The sequence below is a fragment of the Pantherophis guttatus genome, chromosome 15, assembly GCF_059756535.1.
Source record: "Pantherophis guttatus breed Tessera chromosome 15, ASM5975653v1, whole genome shotgun sequence".
Taxonomy (NCBI): domain Eukaryota; kingdom Metazoa; phylum Chordata; class Lepidosauria; order Squamata; family Colubridae; genus Pantherophis; species Pantherophis guttatus.
Window position 1 is genome coordinate 7,319,731 of NC_142077.1, and position 26,416 is coordinate 7,346,146.

Below are 26,416 nucleotides of genomic sequence, written 5' to 3' on the forward strand. Positions count from 1 at the left end.
GGTTTCCCACTCCCCCTGGCCTATGGCAACTCAAGAGCAGACCAGGGGTGTTTTGCGAGTTGACACTGAGGATGTTACCTAGTTCGGTCACGAAACATCTGCAGGAAAACAACCAAGTTCAAGAGAGCACCAAGGACCCCTCATTTCAACCCTGAGCTACAACTATTCTCCCTTATTGATACCCAGGAGGCCTTGGGGGTCAACTCAAGACCCGACCTGGCTCCTTATTTTGGCTCCTCTTTGTCGGGCCCGCAGGCGGACGATCGGCTGGTGTCTACGGATGGCTTCATGCTGAACTTCCTGTGGGTGCTGCAGCAGCTGAGCACAAAAATCAAACTTGAGACGGTCGATCCGTCCTACATCTTCCATCCTCGGTGTCGAATCATGGTGCCTGCGGACGAAACGCGAGTCAAAGCCACCTTGGAGGATGTCAGCAGCTGGATGGTTGAGCTGTGTGAGTGAACAACCTCTGCTTTCGCTCAGATACATGCGCTGATGTCAGTCTTTGTTGTTCGGATTGAGACCTTTCCTGGAATCTGCACCAGGTCTCTCTTGCTAATTTGATTTGTGTGTTTTTTTCTGCTTCGTTGTTTTTTAGATATATTTATGGGGTGGGGAGAGTTGAATAGAAACCGTCTAAAGTCAGTATTTTTCAACCTTGGCCTCTTGAATAAGTGTGATGAGAGCTAAATAGCTTGAAATAGATCTATACTAGTCTCCGTTTATTTCTTTGTCGGTAAAATATATTGTATTTTTTGGAATATAAGATGCTCCAGAGTATAAGACACACCTTAATTTTTGGGGAGGAAAATAAGAAAAAAAAAATTCTGCCTCCTCCTACCAGCATCCATCGGTATTCATCTGGCTAGCGTCCTGTCAGTGTGTGAGAGAGTTGAGGGCTGTTTGGAAACTGAAACAGTATTTGCTCTGTGAGCAACAAGGAAGCAGACAGCAAGGAGCCTGGGCGTGGCTTAGTTCTGCAGCTCTGAGTCTGTGCTAAAGTTGCAAACTAATCTGCTGCTTAAAACTGAAACTCCTCTCCTCTGCTTGGGTTTTGCTTGTATTTACTACCACGTTGGAAAACCTGCTTTTGGTATTGTATATTTACTTCATGTGTTATATTATACATATATAAAGATAAGTTATTGCTGAATCAGTTACTTGTGTGTGCTTTCGGGATGTGATTGCTGCTGCAAACTCTTGAGTCCTTGCAGCAAATAGCAAACAGCCAGGTCAGCTTCAGCACATTATTGCAGCCTGATTCAGCATGAGCAGCTGATTGGTGGGTGGATCGGCCTCCCCGAATACCCTCAATCAGCTGTTCCAGGTTGCAGGGATTGCCACAGACTATCACCACCTCAACGCCTCGTGTTTTTGGCTACATTCGGTGTGTAGGACGCACCCAAATTTTCACCCTTTTTAATTGGGGGGGGAGTGCGTCTTATACTAACACAAAAATAGTTTTGTCGTGAAAACGACTGCCTGCAAAGGCTCCTGGATTGGGGCTGAAAGGCGAAAGCGGAAGCAGTATGCTGTTGCCCTGATAGGCTGGTCTCACCGGAAAAAAAAAAAAAGAAACACTTGAAGAAGTGTGGACTTCAACTCCCAGAATTCCCCAGCCAGCCGGGGAATTCTGGGAGTTGAAGTCCGCACATCTGAAAGTTGCCAAGGTTACGAAACATTGATTTAAGACAGTTTCCATTGACCTCTCCCCACCCATAAAAGCATCTAAAATTACAACGAAGCAGAACCCCCCCCCCCAACCACATTTCAAATTAGCAAAAGGGACCTGATAACAGATTCTAGGAAACCTCTCCATCCAAACATGGTTAGCTGGGGAATTCTGGGAGTTGAAGTCCCCACCTCTGAAAGTTGCCAAGGTTGAGAAACATGGATCCTAAGTGATTCTTCCCAACAATTCTTCTTCTTGTGCGTGAACATTTGTGACCTCCGACTTCAAAGAAATATGAAAAGGGGCTGTTATTACTGTATTTGTCGCTCCATAAGACGCACCGGCAAAGGGATGCAGTGGCTCTGGCTAAGACGCTGGGCTTGTCGATGGAAAGGTTGGCAGTTCAGCGGTTCGAATCCCTAGTGCCACGTAATGGGGTGAGCTCCCGTTCCTTGTCCCAGCTTCTGCCAACCTAGCAGTTCGAAAGCATGTAAAAAAAACGCAAGTAGAAAAATAGGGACCACCTTTGGTGGGAAGGTAAGAGCGTTCCGTGCGCCTTTTGCGTTCAGTCATGCTGGCCACATGACCACGGAGACGTCCTCGGACAGCGCTGGCTCTTCGGCTTTGAAACGGAGATGAGCACCGCCCCCTAGAGTTGAGAACGACTAGCACATCTGTGCGAGGGGAACCTTTAACCTTTACCTAAGAGGCATCTGACCATAAGGCACACTCTGGTTTTTGTCCCTCGTTTTCGGCCTCCGCGAAAGTCCTGCGCTTAACTGAAGGGTGGGGGCTGGTGGATGGGCGGGGTTTCGGCAATATTCACTCCATAAGATGCGCAGACATTTCCACCCACTTTTGGGAGACAAAAAAGTGCGTCTTAGGAGCGAAAAATACGGCATGTTTCTCAATGTCGAACCTCTTGCCAGATTTTTTTTTTATTTCCACATTTTATTTCCTCATTTTATTTATGTAACCTGTTTTGGGTACAGCTTGTTCTTTTTACCAGGATCTTTCCACGTGTTTTTTTGTTTTTCCTTATTGCTATCTGAATATGAATTTAATAATCTTCATTAATATTTTTGCACTGCCAACTTCCACAGGCGCTCCTGATAATTTACAAAATATAAGTCTTGCGCTCCATAGTACAGGAAAATTTTTATCAGGGGCAGTATCAGCATATTTTAGCCCTTGGAAGAGAGACTGGTATGGTTTTCCTATATACAGTTTATACAGGGAGGGACTTGGTGGCTCAGTGGCTAAGACGCTGAGCTTGTCGATCAAAAGGTCGGCAGTTCAGCGGTTCGAATCCCTAGTGCCGCGTAACGGGGTGAGCTCCCGTGACTTGTCCCAGCTTCTGCCAACCTAGCAGTTCGAAAGCATGTAAAAAAAAAATGCAAGTAGAAAAATAGGGACCACCTTTGGTGGGAAGGGAACAGCGTTCCGTGCGCCTTTGGCGTTGAGTCATGCCGGCCACATGACCACGGAGACGTCTTCGGACAGCGCTGGCTCTTCGGCTTTGAAACGGAGATGAGCACTGCCCCCTAGAGTCAGGAACGACTAGCACATACGTGCGAGGGGAATCTTTACCTTCACCTTTACAGGGAGTCCTGGACTTACATCAGTTCATTGAGTGACCTTTCAAAGTTAGAACGGCACTGAAAAAAGTGACGTACGACTGTTTTTCACACTTACAACCATTGGAAATCACATGATCAAAATTCGGACACTTGGCAACTGACTCGTATTTATGACGGTTGCGACCTTCTGACAAGCAAAGTCAATGGGGGAAGCCAGATTCACTTAACAACCGTGTGACTAACTTAACGACTGCAGTGATTCACTGTATCAAGAAAGGTCGTAAAATGGGGCAAAATTCACTTAATAACCGTCTCTCCTTCCCAAAAGTGGAAATTTTGGGACCAATTGTGGCTGTAAGTCGAGGACTTACCTGTATAGTGTCCGTGAATTCTTTTTTTGCACCTATCATTTTTGCCATTTGTTTTTGCATCCTGAAGGAAACTGCTCTGAAGGGAAATGAGTGGGTTAGGAGATAGATGGATGGATGGATGATCAAATAAATGAATAAAATAAAATTTGGTTTGTATGACAGATCAAGATCCCTGCTTAAATCTTCTGGCAGATGTGTTAACGTTTCATTTGGATTTTTTTTTCTACCTTTCCATTGACAAGTCTCTTATTTTTCTTTTCCACAGCCAGGGATCAGTCTCTCTTCTCTGAGCCAAAATTCCCAACGGAATGTTTCTTCCTGACCCTCCATGCCCACCACCTCTCCATCTTACCGAGTTGCCGTCGATACATCCGTCGACTCAGAGCCATCCGGGAGCTGAACAGGTTACCAAAAATAATAATAATTTTAAAAAATGCATCGTTAGTCATTTTGGGGAGTTTGAGCAAGACTTTGGCAAGAAAAGGGATAGCGGTATGTTCCCATATCTAAGGGGCTGCCACAAAGACGTGGGGGTGGGTGAGTGTTTCCCACCTATTCTCCAAAGCACCTGAAGGCAGGACAAAGAAGCAATGGGTGGAAATTAATCAAGGAGAGAAGCAACTTAGAACTAAGGAGAAATTTCCTGACAGTGAGAACAATTAACCAGTGGAACAACTTGCCTCCAGAAGTTATGGCGCTCCATCACTGGTGGTTTTTAAGAAGAGACTGGACAGCCAACTCTTCGGAGTGATATATTCTAAGGCTCTCCTGCTTGAGCAGGAGGTTGGACTAGAAGACCTCCAAGGTCCCTTCCGACTCTTGTTGTTGTTAGTTGCAAAGTCGTGTCCGACCCATGGCGACCCCATGGACCACGTTCCTCCGGGCCATCCTGTCCTCTACCATCCTCTGGAGACCATTGAAGCTCACGCCGACTGCTTCAGTGACTCCATCCAGCCACCTTGTTCTCTGCCGTTCCCCTTCTTCTTCTTTTGCCCTCCATCGTTCCCAGCATTCGGCTCTTCTCCAGGGAGTCCTTCCTTCTCATTCGGTGGCCAAAGGATTTGAGTTTCCTCTACAGGATCTTGGCCTTCTAAAGAGCAGCCAGGGTTGATCTCCTCTAAGACTGACCGGTTGGATGGCCTTGCAGTCCAAGGGACTCGCGGGAGTCTTCTCCAGCACCAACTCTTGTTATTCTGTAAAAATTAAGTTGAGGTGCTGAGGGAGATAGTCTAAGCTAGTCTTTCTCAGCCTCAGCCGCTTCAAGATGGGTGGATTCCAACTCCCAGAATGCCCTGCGCTGGTGGGTGGAATTCTGGGAGTTGAAGTCCACCCCTTTTAAAGCGGCTGAGGTGGAGAAAAGGCCCTTCTAGGAAAACCTGGGTTATTTATGTAGCGAGAAGAGAGGAGGGAGGAAGGGAAGGAAGAGTGGTCTGCTTTGTATGCAGAAGGGAGCTTCGTGCGAGGTGTAATGGCGTGCCAGCCTTTTTTTTTTTGCCTCGAGCCCAGGGAAGTTGGCATTTGCGGAGCTCTGGGCAGCGTTGATGTGTGTGATGGGAACATGGTGTGCCCAGATGAACTTGGCACGCCATGGCTTGGCGACTCCAGATGGCTGTGGGAGGTAGCGAAGGCGGTCTTTTCTCGGTGAGCTCATGCATTGTGGGTATAGTCTCTGTGCGGGAAGCCAGGATCAAAAAGCCTCTTTAGAGCTTGCCAAATAGCTTCATTGTTGAAGCTGGGTTGAGTAATCAGTTGGCAGAACCTGGCCAGAGCACGCCTGCATGGATGGCCTTGTGAGAGCAGAAGGCCGGCTGAGGAACATGGGGGTGGGGAGGGATAAGCAGCAGAGAAGGAGTGGGGGGGGGGCGGTCCCTCAGAGAACCCTGAGAAGGAGAGAAAAGCAGATGGATTTGTTATGTCATAGATTTCCTGCTTTCTTTATAGACTAGAATAGAAATGGCCAAGTGTGATTGGACACACAAGGAATTTGTCTTTGGTGCATATGCTACTCAGTGTACATAAAAAGACAAGATACATTCGTCAAGAATCATTAGGTACAATACTTAATGATAGTCATAGGGTACAAATAAGCAATCAAATCATACTAGGAAACAATCAATATAAATCATAAGGATACCAGCAGCAAGTTACAATTATAAGTGGGAGGAGATGGGTGATGGGAACGATGAGAAGATTAATTGTAGTGCAGACTTAGTGAATAGTTTGACAGTGTTGAGGGAATTATTTGTTGAGCAGAGTGATGGCGTTCGGGGGAAAAAACTGTCCTTGCGTCTAGTTATTATTATTATTTTATTTTATTATTTATTAGATTTCTATACCGCCCTACTCCCGAAGGACTCAGGGCGGTGCACAGCCAAACAATAAAAACACATACAATACAAAATTTAAAAAATAGAATAAAATCAAATTAAATAATTTTGGCCCCGACAAATTTAAAACCCCAAACTTTTAAAACCAATTTAAAATTGAATATATAAATACTAAAAAATATTTAAAATTTTAAAAATCTTTTATAAAAGAGGGGGAAAATTAGGCCAGGCCGGCCTGGTGAAATAGTAAGGTCTTTAAGGCGCGGCGGAAGGTGCGCAGATCCGGGATCCTCCGTATCTCTGGGGGGAGCTCGTTCCAGATAGTAGGTGCCCCCACAGAGAAGGCTCTCCCCCTGGGGGCCGCCAGTCGGCATTGTTTGGCTGACGGCACCCGGAGGAGCCCCTCTCTATGGGAGCGTACCGGCCGGTGGGAGGCTATTGGTGGTAGTAGGCGGTCCCGCAAGTACCCGGGTCCTAAGCCATGGAGCGCTTTAAAGGTGGTAACCAAAACCTTGAAGCGCACCCGGAAGACCACCGGGAGCCAGTGCAGCTCACGCAGGAGAGGTGTTACATGGGAACGCCATGTCGCTCCCATTACCACCCGCGCGGCCGCACTCTGCGCCAGTTGGAGCCTCCGGGTGCTCCTCAAGGGGAGCCCCATGTAGAGAGCGTTGCAATAGTCCAGGCGGGAGGTGACAAGGGCATGAGTGACCGTGCGTAAAGAGTCCCGATCCAGAAAGGGACGCAACTGGCGAATCAGGCGAACCTGATGAAAAATCCTCCCGGTCACGGCCGTCAAGTGCTCTTCTAAAGACAGCCGTGAGTCCAGGAGGACGCCCAAGTTGCGAGCCCTCTCCGTGGGGGCCAATGATTCGCCCCCAATAGTCAGTGATGGCGTCAACTGACTATATCGGGACGTCGGAAACCACAGCCACTCAGTCTTGGATGGGTTGAGCCTGAGCCTGTTCCTCCCCATCCAGATCCGTACGGCCTCCAGGCACCGGGACATCACTTCAAGGGCATCGTTGTTGTTGTTCTGGTGTGCAGTGCTCTATAGCCTCGTTTTGAGGATAGGAGTTGAAACAGTTTATGTCCAGGATGCGAGGGGTCTGTAGATATTTTCCCAGCCCTCTTTTTGACTCGTGCAGTAGACAGGTCCTCCATGGAAGGCAGGTTGGTAGCCATGGTTTTTTTCTGCAGTTCTAATGATCCTCTGAAGTCTGCGTCTGCCTTGTTGGGTTGCAGAACCAAACCAGACAGTTATGGGGGTGCAGATGACCAGCCTCTAATCATTCCTCTGTAGAACTGGATCAGGAACTCCTGGGGCAGTTTGAGCTTCCTGAGTTGGTGCAGAAAGAACATTCTTCGTTGTGTTTTTTTGATGACGTTTTTGATGTTAGGTGTCCATTTTAGGTCTTGAGATAGGATAGAACAAACAAATTGATGATGCGTCTTTTAAAGCCTGTTCTGGAATCTTTCTAAAAGAGAGGCGCCTTTTTTCCCCCCTTTGCTTTTCAAAGATTGTAAAGCTCAAACGTAGCCACAGCTTTATTAAAACAAGAAGAGCATAAGGGCTCGGAAATCCCTTTCAAGCATTGGCCAGCCAATCTCTTGTTGAAGACTTTTCATTTAGAAGTCAAAAGCTGGAAAGAAAACTCCGACTTCTCACCTGGAAGGGTTTTTTGGAAGCTGTGCCGTGTTAGCCGAATCTGCAGGGGTGTCTAATATGCCCTGTGTAACTGTAGACACACACACACACATATCTCTTGTTTTGCAAATAATCAAAGACGGAATTGGATGCTTTTGGTTTTTTTTATTGGTGGTGTGTTGTTTTAATGGTTTTATTTTAGGCCAGTTGGTTTGTGAGTTAACCAGCTGGCCCAAAATAAAACCATTAAAACAAAGTACCAGCAATAAAAAAACCCAGAAGCCTCCCAATTCCCTCCCTGATCATAAATAAATGCAAATAAAGAAATGCTTCGGCCATCCCAAATTCGCACAAATTGCCTTTCAATTAAAACCGCACCAGTTTTTTTTTTCTTATATTTTTTTAAAATTGGGGTTATCCTTTAAAATACAAATGAAAATAAAGGTTTTAAGGGAAGGGAAAGCAATAGAATACCTTTCTGACTGCAAACATACATTGTTGGTTTATATATTGCCTGACCAACTAGTTAGACAAATAACCATTTCTTAACAAAGACGCACCTTAGTTTTTGGGAAGGAAAAAAAAAAAAAAGCTGATTGGCGGGTGGATTGGCCTCCCGGAATACCCTCAATTACCTGTTCCCAGAGGTGAACTTTAGCAACAGGTGCGTTGGTTGTGAGCTCTGCGCCTTGCTTTTTTTTTTCAGCCTCTGAAACCTCCATTTTGGAGGCTGTTAAAAGACGCACCCGAATTTTCACCCTCTTTTAGGGGGGGAAAAAGGTGCATCTTATACTCCGAAAAATACGGTAGTAATACAGTTGTTAAATGAATCCGAGTTTCCCCGTGGAGTTTGCTTTGTCAGATGATCGCAAAAAGGGGATCATGTGATCCCCGGGACACGGCAATTGTCATATATATGAACCAGTTGTCAAGCATCCGAACGTTAAATCACATGATCCTGGGGATGCTGCAACGGTCAAAAGTGTGAAAAACGGTCCTAAGTCACTTTTTTCAGTGCCGTTGTAACTTTGAACGGTCATTAAACGAACGGTTGTAAGTCGAGGACTCCTTGTATTTCTTCCTGGCTGGTTTACACAGGTTTTCCTCTTGCAATGGTTTGAGCGCCGACGCTTTTGTCCTGATTACTCAAATCCTCCCCATCAGAGTGGGGTTCAGCCGGTTCTGGCGAACCGGTAGGGAAGGTAAGGGAATCCCACCTCTGCTCCCCACTCACACTTTCTGGGTTTTCCACAGGACCGTGGAGGATTTGAAGAATAACGAAAGTCAGTGGAAGGATTCTCCCCTAGCTACCAGGCATCGAGAGATGTTGAAACGATGCAAAACCCAACTCAAGGTTCGTGGCTAACTGTTGTGGACCGCCAGCGGCCAGCAGAGCTGACAGCAGATTCGGACAGTGAGGAGGTTGGGGAGGAACGTGGGCCAGTCCTGGAGTCTGGGGAAGGCTCTGATGAGGGCTCTGCATCGGAGGCTGAGAGGGGAGTCAGGGCCGTATGCCAGTTATCAGCTGCCTTCGGAGTCAGACATCAGTGAGGCAGAGGAACAGCTGGAGCCTGTTCCCAGTGTACACATGCGCAGGGTTGCCAGACGAAGGGAACAGCTACGGAACAAGGGTCGACTCAGGAGTAAAGCCACAGGTGGATGATGAAGGTCCCCTCCCAGAGGGAAATAAAAAAGGAGCAAAAGGGGAGGGGAGTTTGCAGGAGACAATTAGTTCGCTTAATTGGTTCGTGACTCTCGGAGTCTTCTTGCCAAGTTTTGAAGATATCGGCCTGGCAGCTCCCCAAGTCAGCTAAGGTCTGTGACTCTCAATTCTCTCTTGAAAAACTTTGCTGGATGTGAATGAGAGGAATTCACAGTCACTTAATAAAAAGGTTTTTCTGTCAGGACAAGGAGTCTGCTTCATGCTCTTGGGAAGCATAGCTCAGAACAGCTAAGGGAGGTGGGGGTGGGAGTCTACTTTTCATGACTTGTTAGGTTGTGTCACTCCATTTTGACTCTCGTCATGTCCCTGCCCAGAAATTGGTGCGATGCAAAGCTTGCGCAGACGCCGGCCTGTTAGATGAGAATTTTCTCCGGAGGTGCCTCAACTTTTACAGCGTGGTGATCCAGCTCTTGCTACGGATTCTTGATCCTGCCTACCCTAAGTGAGTTTTGCGTGCCTTACGGTCTTCATCCCATCCTTTACTGGACTGGATTACTGTGGGATCTAAAAGCCCAATCGGCTAAAACAGCAGGGCTCCCCCACCCCAAACGTTTGGGCTCCAGGGACCGGTTCCATGGGGAAAGTTTTTTCTCTGGATCGGTGAGGGGGCTGTGATTCTACATGCTGCCTGCATCCCGTGGATCAGGGGCCGGTTTCAAAACCTGCCGGTTCGCTTGTGGGCGCAATACTTCTGCGCATCCACAGAAGCATCCAGGTGGGTGGATGAATCCTCCCACTGCCGCCGTTACCGGTTCTCCCGATCCGGTGCGAGCCAGTAGCAACCCACCACTGCCATGGATGGGGCTTTGCTTGTTTGCCAGTTTTTGTCATGGCATGGCCTGGTGCCAGTCCACAAACCTGGGGTTGGGAACCCCTGAGATAAAGTCTCTGTTGTCAGAGGGATAACATTTGATGGTGCACCTCTGTGCTCAGATCTAAATTCTGCGCTGAAATGCCCCTCCAGTTAGTCCTCGAATTTAGAAATGTAATTAAGCCTGGAATTACAGTCGTAGGTCATGCTGTTTATTAAGCGAATCTTTTTCCTCAAACGATTTCTTCTGTCCTACCTGCAGCATACAACTGCCTTTAAACCCAGATGTCCCGAAAGTCTTCGCAGCGATGCCTGAGTTTTACGTGGAAGATATTGCGGAATTTTTGTTTTTTATTGTACAGTAAGTAAAAAAAAAAAAAAACGTACTTCATTTTTTGTGGATTGAAGTTGTCGTTTTGAGGAAAGAAACCACGATGCTTTGGATTGAACAGTCGCTCCGGATAGCGAGACGGGCGGCGTATACATTTCACTCATAAATAAAAATAAATAAAAGCAAGGAGTCTATTATCTCCTTCCTTGATCCCTAATTCTCCTTTTTTGGGGGATATCCTTAGCAGTTTGGCCAACACTGGCAGCCTGTTTCTCCAGTTTTGCTTCTAATCAGGTTGTTGGTGCAATAGGCTGACATTGTAAACCACTTAGAGACGATTGTAAAGCACAATTAAGCGATATATAAGTCTTAAGTACTACCGTAAGACCAGGTCTTATATTAATTTTTGCTCCAAAAGATGTATTATGGCTTATTTTCCAGTTAGGTCTTGTTTTGGGGGAAGTACAGTACTAATTGCGTCCGTCTGGCTGACGATCTTAACTCGGGCTTATTTTTGGGATAGGGCTTATATTAAAAGCATCCTGAAAAATCATGTATTTTCTGGTTGGGTCTTATTTTCGGGGAAAGGTATTACAATGGATAGATAGATAGATAGATGGATGGATGAATGGATGGATGGATAGACAGATGATGGATAGATAGATAGGAGAGGATGAAGAAAGATGGATAATAGATTACATGGATGGATGGATGGACAGATAGGTGATGGATAGATAGATAGATAGATAGATAGATAGATAGATAGATAGATAATGGATAGATAGAGGGAGGGGGAGAGAGAGATAGAGAGATGCATGCATGCTTGGATGGCGCAGTGGTTAGAATGCAGTACTGTAGGAGGTTGACTGCCGGCTAATTGCCCACTGCCAGGAGTTCAATCCTGACCGGCTCAAGGTTGACTCAGCCTTCCATCCTTCCAAAGTCGGTAAAATGAGGACCCAGATTGTCGGGGGGGATAGGCTGACCTTGTAAACGTCTTAGAGAGGGCTGTAAAAGCATTGCGGAGTGATGTATATAAGTCTTAAGTGCTATTGCTCTATTATGGGTTAGATGCCATCTCTTTCCGCTTTGGCCAAGCCTTCCTCCGTCGTTCCTTTCATCCCGCTTCCCTCTCCCCGTTTTCCAGATACTCGCCTCAGGTACTCTACGAGCCTTGCACTCAGGAGCTGGTGACCTTCCTCGTGGTCATGCTCTGCAACCAGGACTACATCCGGAACCCTTACTTGGTGGCCAAGCTGGTGGAGGTGATGTTCATGACCAACCCAGCCGTCCAACCCCGGACCCAGAAGTTCTTCGAAATGATCGAAAACCATCCGCTCTCCGTCAAGTTGCTGGTTCCTTCCCTGATGAAGTTTTACACAGGTTGGTGAACGAATGCCCTGGATGGATGTTGCACCCAGTTGTGCCGCTCGGGCAAGGGAGCCATGCACGATACCAACAGTACAGGCAGTCCTCGACTTAACAACTGTTTCGTTTAGCGGCCGTTCCAAGTTACGATGCCGCTGGAAAAAAAATTGACACGATCGTTTTTCCACACTTAGGACCGTTGTGCGTCCCACGTGGTTGGGTCGCCCTTGGCGACTGACTCGTATTAATGGCAGTTGCAGCCTTCTGTCAGTGGGGGAGCCAGATTCGCTTAACAACCGTGTGGCTAACTCAACGACGGCGGCGATTTCAATTCACCACTGTGGCCAGGAAAATCGTAAAACGGGGCAAAACTCCGTTAACAAATGTCTCGCTTAGCAACCGAAATATCGGGCTGGACTGCGGTTGTAAGCCGAGGATTGCCTGTATCTCTTGTTCTCCTTTTTCGCTTGTGGCAACTTTTAAGATATGAGTGGACTTCCAACTCCCAGAATTTCCCAGCCAGCATAGGAGTTGAATCCCCACCCATCTTAAAAGTTCCTAAGGTTGAGAAACATGGCTCTAACCAATTAAGCTCCCACGGCTCTAACCAACTGAGTTCCCACAACTCGCTGACACCCCAAGGCTCATTTTGGCTGTTCTGAACTAGGCTCCCTTAACAAGCAGGAGGCAGGAATTGGTCCTGGCAAAACCTCTTTTATTTACACGACTGTGAATTATGTTCATTCACAGTCAGCAAGTCCTGTCCAAGCAGTCTTTCAGAGGAATATTTATCAACACAGACCTTATCTCGCTTGGCAAGCTGCCAATGTAACTCGCAGCACAAGGCAAAACCTGGCACAGAGTCTCTCAGAGTCATGGAACGAACGAATTGTTTCCTGCAAAAGCCCACTCCCCCTTCGCTCTTCTTTTATTTCTTAAGGGAGGGGCCAATCACCTCCAAGGTGTGGCTTTACTCCCAAGTCGACCCTTCTTTCTGAGTTGTCTTCTGGCAGCTCTGTGCATGCGCACACTAGAAACGGGCTCCAGCTGTTATCTGCCTCACTGCTGTCTAACTCCCTCTCTGCCTCCAATGCAGAGCCCTCGTCCGAGCTTTCCCCAGCCCCCAGGACTGGCCCACATTCCTCCCCAACCTCCTCACTGTCCGACTCTGCTGCCACCTCCCCTGGCCGCCAGCAGGCCACAACACTAGCTTAGTGTGTTGTGCGAAGGTGGCCGCTCTTGCTTAACCTGGCATCCTCAGGGTGCGTGGAGACTATACAACTCTTCTATTCCCTCTTTTTCCCCCCTTAAGACGTGGAGCACACCGGGGCCACCAGCGAATTCTACGACAAATTTACGATCCGCTATCACATCAGCACCATCTTCAAAAGCTTGTGGCAGAACATAGCTCACCACGGGACTTTCATGGAAGAGTTCAAGTGAGTGTAACCGCTTTACATGTAAGCTTGTTCTGGATTGGACGGGCCACTTGTCATGGAAAAGACGCTGGATGGGACATTGCATATCTGGGCTGGATGCATCTCTTAAGGAAAGGCCAATCATTTTTAAACTGATGCAGTGGAAAAGTTTGTTTTATAGCGATCGTACCACACAGAGGTGGGTTGGTTTTTGGGTTTTGATTTTTTTTTGGCCATCCTAAGAGCCACAGTGGCGCAGCGGTTAGAGTGCAGTACTGCAGGCTACTTCTGCTGATTGCTGGCTAGCTGCAGTTTGGCAGTTCGAATCTCACCAGGGTCAAGGTGGATTCAGCCTTCCGTCCTTTCGAGTTTGGTAAAATGAGGACCTAGATTGTTGGGGGCAAAAGGCTGATTCTGTAAACCGCTTAGAAAGGGCTTTAAAACACTGTGAAGCAGTATGTAAGTCTAAGTGCTATTGCTATCTTCCTTCCTTCCTTCCTTCCTTCCTTCCTTCCTTCCTTCCTTCCTTCCTTCCTTCCTTCCTTCCTTCCCAGTGCTTAGAACGCAGTATTTCAGGCTAACTCTGCCCACTGCTAGCAGTTCGATCCTGACCAACTGGCTCCCAGGTTGACTCAGCCTCCCATCCTTCTGAGGTCGGTCAAATGGAGACCCAGATTATTGGGGGCAAGAGGCTGACTCTGTAAACCGCCTAGAGAGGGCTGTAAAAGCACTGTGAAGTGGCATATAAGTCTTAAGTGCTATTGCTAGTGCGAAGCATTTTCCCAACAGACTGAGGGATTCTTATTCATAGTTTGCGGAAGGCAAAAATTGATGCCAGGGAATTTCAAAACTACTAAGCAGGGATCGGGGCCCACATTTCTCAAGATTGATCAGCCTGCCCTCCTCCTCCTCCTCCTCCTCCTCCTCATCTATTAGAGCTAAGAAATCTATCCAATTGTCTTTTTTTTTCCTTTTCCCTTTCCAGCTCCGGCAAGCAGTTTGTTCGCTATATCAATATGCTGATCAACGACACGACGTTCTTGCTGGATGAGAGTTTAGAGTCCCTCAAACGCATCCACGAAGTGCAGGAAGAGATGAAGAACAAGGAGCAGTGGGATCTTCTCCCCAGGGTGAGCTGGGTCTCGGGTTTTAGTGATTCCCCTGCTGAGGAATAGCATAAAATAACAGAGTTGGAAGGGACCTTGGAGCTCTTCTAGTCCAACCCCCTGCTCAGGCAGGAAACCCTACACCACTTCAGACAAATGGTTATCCATCATCATCTTAAAAACTTCCAGTGTTGGAGCATTCACAACTTCTGGAGGCAAATTGTTCCACTGATTAATTGTTCTAACGGTCAGGAAATTTCTCCCCAGTTCTAAGTTGTTTCTCTCCTTGATTAGTTTCCAACACCACAATTTGAAAGCATCCATTCTTTAGCACTCAGTCTTCCTGAAGGTCCAACCCTCACAGCTGTACCTGATTGTGGTGGCTTACAGATGATAATGATCATACAGGTTATAAATATTCTTCCTTTGGCTCTTTCCTTCCTAGGATCAGCAACAGGCTCGGCAGTCTCAGCTGGCCCAGGACGAGCGAGTCTCACGCTCCTATCTGGCTCTGGCCACAGAAACGGTTGACATGTTTCATATCCTCACCAAACAAGTCCAGAAGCCTTTCCTCAGGCCTGTGAGTATCGGGAGCGCGGAGCGCAGGGGTGGGATTCACTAGTGGTAACGACTGGTTCGCTGCACGTGCGCTTCGCTCGCACGCGTGCCAAACCCACTCTTCCGTGCATGCTCATTACGATCAAGAGTTACCTTCTACTGAATCCAGAATGAGTAAAACTGCTGAGGCGTGGCAATCCGCTCTGCCGCGCCAATCAACGGGGCTTAAAACAAAAGAAATATAGGTAGGTTGGTAACACAGCAGGGGTGGGTTCTAAAATTTTTTACTACCGGTTCTGTGGGCGTGGCTTATTTTGTGGGCGTGGCTTGATGGTCATGTGACAAACAATTCTTTAGGATTTAGCAGAGGTACTGGTCTACCAGGCTTTTAATTGTTTGCAGAGCTGTACCGGTCTACCCATTTGTTTTTGGAGTGAACCAGTCTAACCATTTGGTTTTGGAGCAGACTGGTCTACCATCACACTGCCTTTTACCACTGATCAGCTGTAGGGCGGCCCTTTGAAGCGCCGCGGCAAGAGTTTAAACAGTTTTTTGCCGCTCTGCCACCACCGAGAGCATCGGAAACCGCTTTCAGGCAGCTTGGCCTCAATTGCCAATCTACCATCACCGAGCGGTTTACAAGGAGCGGATTGGTTCTAGCCGATCAGTTGGGAGGCTTCTTGGCTTCTCAATTTAAAGCGACGGTGTCTTGAGGCAGCGAATAGATTGGGGGGCGGGGCCAGGCAGAGGTGGTATTTACCGGTTCTCCGAAATACTCAAAATTTCCACTACCGGTTTGCAACAACCGGGGAGAACCAGTAGCAGTCCACCACTGTAGTACAGGTGCAGGCGGGCAGGCCCATCCGTTCATCGGAGCGAACCAGTTTGCTCTCAGCTGATTGTCAGAGCTACCGGTACGTCAGAACCGGTTGAATCCCACCTCTGGCGCGGAGGAAGCTTCGGCTTTGCTTCCAGATAATCTCCTGCGGTGTCATGGCCTTTGGGGGTCTGAGCCCCCAGCTCTTCTGAATCCAAGGACAAGCCTTTTTTGACATCGATAGAACTCTCCCGGGAGTCGCCTCCGGTTGTAACCCTCGGATTGAGACACTGGCTGGACTTGATGAGCAAAGGACTATGACCAACCAAGGCTTCAGAGGTGGTATTCAGCTGGTTTGGATCGGTTCGGGCGAACCAGTAGTGGTGACCTGTGTGTGGGTCCCCCCTGGGCACAATCCCTCCTATATTGCTGTGTTTGTTGACATCACATACAACCATGGACAGCGCGTGTTAGTGAATTGCTGTGTTTTGTGATGGCGCGCACTCACATTTCTGGTGCTGGGCAAACCGGTAGTAACAGTATTTGAATCCCACCTCTGGATGGGTTTGTGTTTCTGGTTACCGGCTTCTTGTACTGCTCCTTCTCTCCCAACACCTACACGCTGCGATTTCCCGTTGCAGGAGCTTGGACCACGGCTGGCTGCGATGCTGAACTTCAACCTTCAGCAGCTGTGTGGCCCCAAATGCCGCGATCTGAAAGTCGAAAACCCCGAGAAGTACGGCTTTGAACCAAAGAAGCTTCTGGATCAACTGACAGATATCTACTTGCAGCTGGATTGTGCCCGTTTTGCGAAAGCAATCGCGGACGACCAGGTGAGAGTGGTGGTGGACTCCAGGTCTTAGCTGAGAAGGCAAAAAGCGTGAAGACACTTTTACGATCCAGGCAGAACCTCCTCGTGTCTAGTTTTTGGAACTTTGAGAGTGGGCAGGATTCATGAAACCCTTTGCCGACACTCAGAAGGTTTCCTTAATACGTAGTCCTCGTTTTGTGACCATTCACAATCATCATGAAAAAAATAACTTTTAAAAAAAAGTTAAAAAATAAGCAGTCCTTCTATCTATGACCTTTGTAGGTCTGCGGTTTCACTTGATTGCTTGGCTTAACGACCAAGTTGCCGGCCCCAATTGTGGTGGCTAAGCGAGGACTACTTGCCCGTGGGACAAAAAGTGTTGAAAACCCGCCCATCCCTTTAGGGAGCTGAGCAAAATCCTCTGGAGGATTAAAATTTGAAGTGAAACAATATGATCGGCTTATCTCTTTAGGACGGTGCCAAATCACCTCCGTATTGGTTTGTTTTAAATACCTTTCCAGTTCTGTGATTTAACAATCAGAGCTCGGGGCATTGAGGAAGAATAGTTTGGCGTTACCCTGTTTCCCCGAAAATAAGACCCAGCTGGAAAATAAGCCCTAGAATGATTTTTCAGGATGCTCGTAATATAAGCCCTACCCCCAAAATAAGCCCCAGTTTAGATTGGCAGCCAGGTGGATTCATTTATTACCTTATTTCCCCCAAAATAAGACCCAACCAGAAAATAGGTCCTAGCATGATTTTTCAGAATGCTCGTAATATAAGCCCTACCCCCCCAAAATAAGCCCCAGTTAAGATTGTCAGCCAGATGGGTGCATTTAGTACCATATTTCCCCCCAAATAAGACCTAACCACAAAATAAGCCCTAATGCGTCTTTTGGAGCAAAAATTAATATAAGACCCGATCTTATTTTCGGGGAAACAGGGTAGCTGAATTATTGACTCACCTTGTGGCGGTGGCACTGACAGCCCTGCCCAGCAGGAGCCTGCTGGTGGCTCACTTCTTCTGCAGCCGCTTGCCGCCACTCACACTCATCGGCCCGGCCTCTTTTTCGCCTTCAAATTTTATTTATTGATTTATTTATTGGTTTGATATATATGCCGCCCTTTTCCGGAGACTCAGGGCAGCTTACAATGCATTAAGCAATAGCCTTCCTACTTTTACCTGCTTAGTAGGGCTTTCGCCCCCCCCCCCCAAGCGGTGTTCCTTTTATACAAAGTCAGCTTATTGCCCCCACAATCCGGGTCCTCATTTTACCTACCTCGAAAGGATGGAAGGCTGAGTCAACCTTGAGCCTGGTGAGATTTGAACTTGCAGTAATTGCAGGCAGCTGGTGCTACTTAACAGCACTTTAGTCTGCTGCACCACTAAGGCTCTTCTAGCAGTCATCTGAAGGCAAAACAGAGGCCGGGGCAATGCGTGTGAGTGGTAGCAAGCGGCTGCAGAAGCAACAGCTGCAGCAGCAGCTGTAGAAGAAGGAGAGGCAGGCGTCGGGGTGTGTGAGGCCTGGTAAGTAGGGCACTCCTCCCACCCCCATCCCCATCCTAGCTTATTTTTTACCTGTGTGCCTTGCCCCACCCCCTGCATCCTGGGATGGGCGGGGTCTTAATTAGGGCTAATTTTGTGGGTGGGGTTTAATTTGATCGTGTGCGCTCAAAAACGTGATAGGGCTTCTTTTCAAGGTGGGTCGTCTTTTTGAAGAAACACGGTATAATATTACAGTAGTTTTGGATTACGCATGTTCTGAAATCTGCTTTATGTGGTTATATACTTTTAAACTAAATCAGTCCTTCAGAGAGTGTGATTCCGTTAACAATTCCTCTCTAAGTTTTTCGGGCCAGGCAGTTTGGGTGTGGCTGATACGTTATGAATGTCCCCCCTCCTCAAATCTCTGCTTTTCCTCGACGGGGGTTATTTGGGTGACCCTATGCCAGTGATGGCTAACCTTTTTGCCATCGCGTGCCAGGAGAGGCGGGGGCGGGGGAGGATTGCGCGCGCACGTGCCCACGCGCATGCGTGCGCTTCCCCCCCGCTCCTGGCACATGATGGCCTGGTAGGCCCGTTTTTCTTTCTTACCTGGTTCCAGATCCTCTCTGTGTATCTGGGAAGGGCGAAAACAGCCTTTCCCATTCCCTTGGAGGCCCTACGGAGGCTGAAAGGGCCCATTTCCCAACTCTCGGTGGGACAGGAAGTGACATTTTTTGCTGTCCCCAGCCTCCAGAACCTCTCTAGGAGTCTCTAGGAGCCTCTCTAGGAGTCTCTAGGAGCCTCTCTAGGAGTCTCTGGAGGCTGGGGACAGGAAAAAACGTCACTTCCTATCCCACCGGGAGTCGGGAAATGGGCCCTTTCAGCCTCCGTAGGGCCTCCAAGGGAGTGGGAAAGGCTGTTTTCGCCCTTCCCAGATACACAGAGAGGATCTGGAGCCAGGTAAGAAAGAAAAACGGGCCTTCCCCACCCCCACCCCCAGGCCCTCCAGAGGCAGGAAACAGCCTGTTTCCCTACTTCTGCTCCCAGAAGGCCCGAAAATCAGCTGGCCGGCGCGCACATGCGCCCCAGAGCTGAGCTGGCGTGCCCAGTAATATGGCTCCGCGTGCCACCTGTGGCACACGTGCCATAGGTTCGCCATCACGGCCCTATGCTATACTTCATTTGTTATCATGGAATGTCTTTAGCCCAAGAGGGGGAAAGTATTCCAGTATTTGAAGGGCTGCCACAAAGAATAGGGGGTCAATTTATTTTCCAAAGCACCAGAAAGCAGGACAAGAAACAATAGATGGAAACTAACCAAGGAGAGAAGCAACCTGGAATTGAGGCGAAATTTCCTAACAGTTGGAACAATTGATCAGTGGAACGGCTTGCCACCAGAAATTGTGGGTGCTCCACCATTGGAGATTTTTAAGAAGAGAATGAACCGCGACTTGTCTGAAATGGTAGAGGGTCTCCTGATTGAGCAGGGGGTTGGACTAGAAGGCCTCCGAGGTCCCTTCCAGCTCTATTCCGATTGGATTGGGAAAATATCCAATTATCGTGACGAATCTCAAAGAACACACTCTTTTTTCCCCACTTCCTCCTTGCTGCGGTGCTTTGAGTCAGGATTCACTGCACTGCAGATAAATCTGGATCGCTTTTGGAAGTGGGCAGATGTGATGGAGTAGAGAGCAGTCACTGCCAGGCGTGCCCTGCCCTGCCCTGCCCAGCTCAGGTTGATTTATTCCTTCCGCCAGCTGAGACTTAGAAGAGCAAAAATGAACTGAAGGTCGAATCCCTTCGGTTCCCTACGCTGAGTTGTGTGGATGTTTCGCCTGCAGCATCCTCCAAAGCTGGCCAGGATTTTTCCCCTTTTTCCCGGTGGCGGGTGGTGGTGGATTTGCTGGGTGCATTACTACTTTAAGCGGGCCTTTCTGCAGCAATGCTGCATTTAGCTGGCAAGCTCCCAGCAGATTCTGGCTTCCTTCTCCTGCAGGAGCTTTTTGCAAACTGACCTAAGAAGAGAGCCAAAGATGATTCGGATAGCTTTGTCTACAGAAGAGCTGTCTGAGGAGTTAACTCCTTATAGGAAAGTCAAGAATTGCTCAAACTCAGCTGAGGGATGGATTCTTTCTAACTGAATTCTTCCTGGCTGGCAATGAATCTCCTTTAGCTGGTGTGTTTTTCGTGGAATCCTAGAGAGATCTCTGTAGCGTGTGCTGAAATGCTGGCAAACAGCTAAGCCTTTCTTCCTGGGTGTGGAGCACACAACTCCCATCGAAAACAACACGTTCCTGGCCCCTCAGGTCGATGCTGAATTGTCAAAAATTGGAGTTGTTGGGTGATGCTTACACCACAGTGTAAGCACAGTGATCTTCCCCTTTCCATTCTCTCCAGAACAGCGAATTAAAACAAGAATGAATGTAAGGCATATAGAGTGGTTTATTTCAGCATGGTAAAATATCTAGGACAGGGTTCTGCAACGTTAAACACTCAAGAGAGCCATTTGGACCCGTTTCCCACAGAAAAGAAAACACCGGAAGCCACAAAACTCTTCCCGTACCTGAGTATTTCCTGAGTGGCCACAAAACTAGCATATATAGTAGAAATATTTCTTTTCTTGGATTTATCCATGATTGGTCTACCGGGGATCGAAAAGGTTAATAAATTGCGCGTCGGTGGGTGTCGCACATTGTCAGTTGTGATGCATATTTTGAGCGGCAGGGAGCCGCAGCAGAGGGATGAAAGAGCCACATGCAGCTCTAGAGCTGCGGGTTGCTGACCCCTGATCTAGGAGGAAGAACAGCGCCCTCAAGGCAGTGTGTCTTTCTGATTGTACAATACGGGCAAGAGTTCAGATTTGTGGTTAGAAAGCTAGACTTCCAAGACAAGAATCCAAACTACAGAAATGGATCTGTTCTAGCATTTGGTCTGCTCTTGAAAAAGCATCTGATTGCAGAAGAGTAAATAATTTTCAAGATCGATATAGCCAGTCAGTTAGACTTGATCTAGATATATTTAGTAGGCTTTAAACAGTTAAATTAAACAAATCTAAATCTAAACAATATCATTTTGGTTTCCCTGGGATTGATTTCTGCTTGATTGTTCGTCTGGGGTTAATCCCTGCTTATCTGGACATTGGTTGTTGGGAGTGGAGGCGTTCTGAACTTTTGGTTTCCTTCTTAGCTTTTGTAATTGCCTCTTTGGAGCAGTGTGTAAATGTGGTTTATCTCAATGTGTCCATTGATGGCTAATTGTCGGAACACCAAATTTCCAGGAGTTTTTGGATTTAGCTTAGTCTAAGGCGCTCACAATTTCCCCGGTGAAACTTGTGGCTGAGTCTGTCCCTGCGTTGAGAGATCGAGTTGTCATCGTGTCTTCTGACTACCGGGCTGGTGTTCCGTTGGTTTGGGGGGCTTTGACGAGCCTTTGTGGTTGGCTTTGCAGAGGTCTTACAGCAAGGAGCTATTTGAGGAGGTGATTTCGAAGATGAGGAAAGCCGGCATCAAGTCCACCATAGCGATAGAAAAATTCAAGCTGCTCGCGGAGAAAGTGGACGAAATCGTTGCCAAGAACGCCCGCGCCGAAATTGACTACAGTGATGCTCCGGATGAGTTTCGAGGTAAGTCGAGTCCTTGTCGGGATGCAGTGAACTAATTTCCAATGAATAAAAGAAGGCGGTGTAATTTTTAACCAGTTGTTTAAATCGGCGCCCCTCCCCAACCTTTGGGGCACCAGGGACTGGTTCTGCGGTTTTTCCGCGGACCAGAAGGGGAGTGGTTTCGTGTGCTGCCTGCATCCCGCGAATGGGACTTCACTTCACACAGCCGGATTTTTGGCATGCTGCGGCCCAGTGCCGGTCCACAAACCTGAGCTGGGGATCCTTGGTTTAAATCCGTAATGGGTGTGGCCCGGTTTATTTGTTGAGCTACTACCTTTAAAACTCAGTTGACAAGTTGATTGTGTCTCTTCAGATCCACTCATGGATACCTTAATGACTGACCCGGTCCGGTTGCCATCGGGAACTATCATGGATCGCTCCGTCATTCTGCGGCACCTTCTCAACTCCTCCACGGATCCCTTCAATCGCCAGACACTAACAGAAAATATGCTGGAACCAGGTAGTTGTGGGAGAAAGTGGGGTTTTCAAACCCATCGCGCAATTTTGAAAACTCTATAATCTTTTCACGGTTTGGGGTATTCTACCCAGCTTGTTTCTCGTCCTGTGGAGACCTCTCACAAACCAGCTCGATCACATCATCAGCGCATGGGGGAGTGGTGTATGTGAATCATTCCTCTTCCCTGCAGTGTATTTTTTTTTAAAAAAAACATTGCTTGGATTTTAAGGGTTCTGTGTCAGGTTTCCAAGTAACATACATAGCAATCAAAACTCCAAGGATTCCTCAAAGAATAGATTTCTTGGATATGTCATATTGGAACGAGCTGGTGAAAACCGATTCTAAATGTTCCGGCGGTTTTCAGCTAATTAAAAGTAAAAGTTCTTTCACTTTCTCCAAACAATCAGTCATAGTCCAATCAGAATACAGTCCAGTTGGTAAATGACTCCAGTCCCCTCCTCCTAGACACCTGGTGGGAATGTCTTTGGGTCCCAAGAAAAAGTATTTTATTTTGTCTACAGCACCACAGCTATCTCTACTTTCCCCTCCCTTTCCCACAGCTCCAGTTGTGGCAGCACTGAAGGCCTAAAATGGCCACAGCCAGGTCAGTTTCAGAGTTGACATTCTGCCCCCCTCCTTTTTTTTTTTTTTTTTTAGTGCCTGAGCTGAAAGAGCAAATCCAAGCTTGGATGAGGGACAAGCAGCACCCGGATCACTGAGGTCACCCCCCTGGCAGCGCACGCCGAGGTCAACTGCGGAGAGCAAGGCAGCGGATCGAGGCGAGGGGGAACGCCAAAACCGTGGGGAGTTGAAGCCGAGTTGGGGCTCACGCAGCGCCTGCCGCTGCTGCCACCACAAAGGACCGTGGAACCTCCTGGGCGAGGCGAAGGGGGAAAAAGAGGCACCACACCGCGAAACGCAGCTTAACTCTCTTGTACATAACTATTAAGCGATACATCGGCAGTCGATAGCATTGTGGGTGGGATTCAGTTAGCAAGTTCCTTTTTTTTTTTTTTTGTTCTGAAAAAAACAAAACAAAAAACGAGACTCCTCCATTTTCATCGTTGGGGGTTCATAAACGGCCGAGTTCGGTTTAGCCAACGACGCGAAATCGGGGCGGCACAGCCCTCGGGGGTGTGCGTGTGTGTGTGTGTGTGTGTCTGCGTGCGTGTGCGTGTTTTTTTTTTTTTTTAAACCAATATATTGCCAGATCTCCGTTAATTTGATAGTGGTTGGAACTTTGAACATTTTGCTGCTAAAGGTAATCCCCCCCCTCCCCTCAAACCTTTTCATTTCTCTCGTCACCTCTGCCTGCACGATCCCGCCTCCCGGTTTCTCTTTATTTTTATTTTATTTTTTTCTCCTCAGTGTTGAAGAAAAACCTTCCCTGTATATGGAAAAGATGACTTCTGAATGTCCTACGGAGGACATAATTTTGAGAAAAGCAAATGTGCCTGCGAGGAGTATTAAAAGAAGGGGGGAGGGATATGGGGGAAGGGGATCATATTTTTCTATTAGAAAGCTTTTTTTTTTAAAATTTAATTTAATTTGGTAAGTCCACCCCCGACCCAGTCGCAAATTTCATTCCCCTGCCTCCCCCCCCTTTGTCGACACGTTGAAATTTTAACATTGTTTGACGTGTCCCTTTATCTTTTGAGGAGAGGCTTCATATCCCCTATGATGTTGTTGTTGTTATTATTTTTATTTTTAGGTTGGTTTTTCTTCAGAGCCTTGTATGATAGGTTGAAACAACTGCCGCAAAGGAATTGGAGTGGAATACGGCGGGGGGGGGGTTCGGTTCATTGACTTAAAAGATATATATAGAGAGCTATATATATATATATATATATATACACACACACATATATATATAAAAAAAACTTTTAAAGACAGAGATCTTATAAGCTGAACGGTAATGATTCTCTGTCTTTTAAAAGTGCGTCTTTTGGGGGGAAAAGGGTTGGGGGTGTGTGGAAAGCAGATCGTTTTATTCGCGGCGCCTCCGAGTCGAAGCCGACGGATTCATTTTTATGTTGCGTACCAGTTTTATATCCATGGCTTGGCCTTACCAAAGCAAAAAGGGTGCAGAAAAAAAAAATGTAGACTTGCTTTTTTTAAAAAAAGAAACTATATAAAAAAGATGAAACATTTTTGTATGACTGCCCTCTGCTTAAAAAAAGATACTTGAATGTCCTTTTTGAAAAGGATTCGAAACCACAGTGTTTTAAAAAAAACAAAACGAAACGAAACAAATTAAGCCTGAAAAGAAAATGTTTTTTTTTCTTTTCTTTTCTTTTTCTTTTTTCTGCTGACAGTTTCCTCTGTTCAGTTCCTAATTCTTGAAGAACAATAAATGGTGATACACATTCACAAGAATGTGGCTCCTTTATGTATTTTGGGCGGGCTTGTTAAATCAAAATTACAAATACTTTGTGCAGCATACATGGGACGTGATTTTCATCCAAGGATTTGGTTGCTCTTGCTTGGAGTGGTGCAGTGGCCTAGAGGTGGAGCTCTCGCCCTCACAATCAGGAGTCTGTGAGTTCAATCCTAAGTAGAGGCACATATTTCTCTCCCTGGGCACACAGAGAATATATCTGTTGAACAAAACTCCGCATTGGCGACAGGAAAGGCATCTGGCCATTAAAACACTCTGCTAGTTCCATTCAGTTGCTGAGACTAACCCCGGAAGAGATTATGGGATTGCTAAAAAAAAAGATAGTGGTGATTTGGTTTCCTGCTTGTGAGCGGGGAGGTCTCATTTTTTTTAATGAGACAAGCGTAGCTTTGCTTCTTTGGTCTTAGGACAAATCGGTGTTTATCTGCAATAAATCGAGAGTTGTGGCTTGTTATAGAAAAACATGGGCTGTGACTGAATAGCAACTGGTTCTAATGGGTGAAGCCCAATATTTCATCTCTTAGACTAGGGGTCCCCAACCCCTGGCCCACTACCGGGCTGCGGCCTGTTCAGAACAATGCACGGGTGCAAATTTGCACGGGTGCAAATCTCCCCTTGTGCAAGCGGCAGCTGCTTGCCCTCGCATACGAAATTTCCCTCCTGTGATCGGTGACCACTTTTGCACGCACGCACACCGCTCACACAAATGGACGGCGCACACTTGTGCATGCCCCGTCTGCCCAGTGGTGGTATGCCCAGTACTTCGCTGCTGGTTCGCAGATGTGAGCGCGCGCACAGGGCCTTCGCGCAAACTGGATAGAACCGGCTGAATACCACCACTGCGGCTACAACTCACAATGAACTATCCCCCCCCTCCCCAAACACGCTACCAAGCTAGAAAGTTTGAGGACCGCTGTTTTAGGCCAAAAGGAAAAAAAAAAGGTTTCTCTGAATCGTTAATCTGGATCAGAAAAATAGCATTTTTTGCAGGATTCATGTCAGTCGGTCATGGGGATCAAAAGTTTATTTCAAACTTCCGGGCTCATGCTGGAGCCTCTCTCTCTCTCTCTCTCTCTCCAGAATATGCACACCAAGGCTGTTTTATCTTCATTTTTTGCTCACGACAAGTTTGAAATGTGTGTCATTCATGCAGAGCCGATGCTCTCTACCCACCGATCAGCTCTATAACACTGGAGAAGTTGTACCTGCAATGTGTCATGAGCCAAAATTTACCTCATGAATTGAGGTAATTGTTAACAGCCCACAAATTTGAAAAATTTCTGCCGGCAAGTTAAGTTAGAATAGAATAGAATAGAATAGAATAGAATAGAATAGAATAGAATAGAATAGAATAGAATAGACAGAGTTGGAAGGGACCTTGGAGGTCTTCTAGTCCAACCCCCTGCCGAGGCAGGAAACCCTACACCGCTTCAGACAAAGGGTTATCCAACATCTTAAAAATTTCCAGTGTTGGAGCATTCACAACTTCCTCAGGCAAGTTGTTGTAGGCTGCATCAGTGACAGGATTAACCCATATGGGCTAAATTTGTGATATAATTTGGGGTTTAGCCTCTATAATCAGGGTCTCTGCTGTTTAAAAAAAACATCAGTTTTAAGCTTTGCTTGTCTGGATCTTTTATTTAGTGTTGGGCATATCCGTACATGAACTAGCAATATAAACATTTCACCCAGATTAGTAAAACACAATACAATGTAAATGTTAAAACAAGTTTTTATGTTCAGATACCAACGTCCTTTAACCCTTGGAAGCACAGCACTGTTTTATGTTTTGTTTAACCAAGTTGTATTTTACTCGATGTGTAAGTCAGCTCTGTATGGGGAAGGTTTTTGAAACCTTTAAGTAGGTACTTTT

General features: G+C 47.0%; 1 protein-coding gene across 2 annotated transcripts in view; it reads left to right on the forward strand.

Annotated features, from left to right (window-relative positions):
• UBE4B (ubiquitination factor E4B) overlaps positions 1–24,521 on the forward strand; it is a 57,703-nt gene extending 33,182 nt beyond the window's left edge. For both annotated transcript variants that reach the window (XM_034438864.3, XM_034438863.3), the window contains 13 exons: positions 256–454; positions 3,889–4,027; positions 8,853–8,952; positions 9,636–9,763; positions 10,395–10,493; positions 11,611–11,846; positions 13,144–13,270; positions 14,235–14,379; positions 14,801–14,935; positions 16,372–16,563; positions 21,475–21,649; positions 22,002–22,148; positions 22,803–24,521. In XM_034438864.3, coding sequence (XP_034294755.1) covers positions 256–454; positions 3,889–4,027; positions 8,853–8,952; positions 9,636–9,763; positions 10,395–10,493; positions 11,611–11,846; positions 13,144–13,270; positions 14,235–14,379; positions 14,801–14,935; positions 16,372–16,563; positions 21,475–21,649; positions 22,002–22,148; positions 22,803–22,864 — 1,884 coding nt within the window. In that variant the 3' untranslated portion in view covers positions 22,865–24,521. The remainder of the gene's footprint in view (positions 1–255; positions 455–3,888; positions 4,028–8,852; positions 8,953–9,635; positions 9,764–10,394; positions 10,494–11,610; positions 11,847–13,143; positions 13,271–14,234; positions 14,380–14,800; positions 14,936–16,371; positions 16,564–21,474; positions 21,650–22,001; positions 22,149–22,802) is intronic.
• Positions 24,522–26,416: the final 1,895 nt, after the last annotated feature.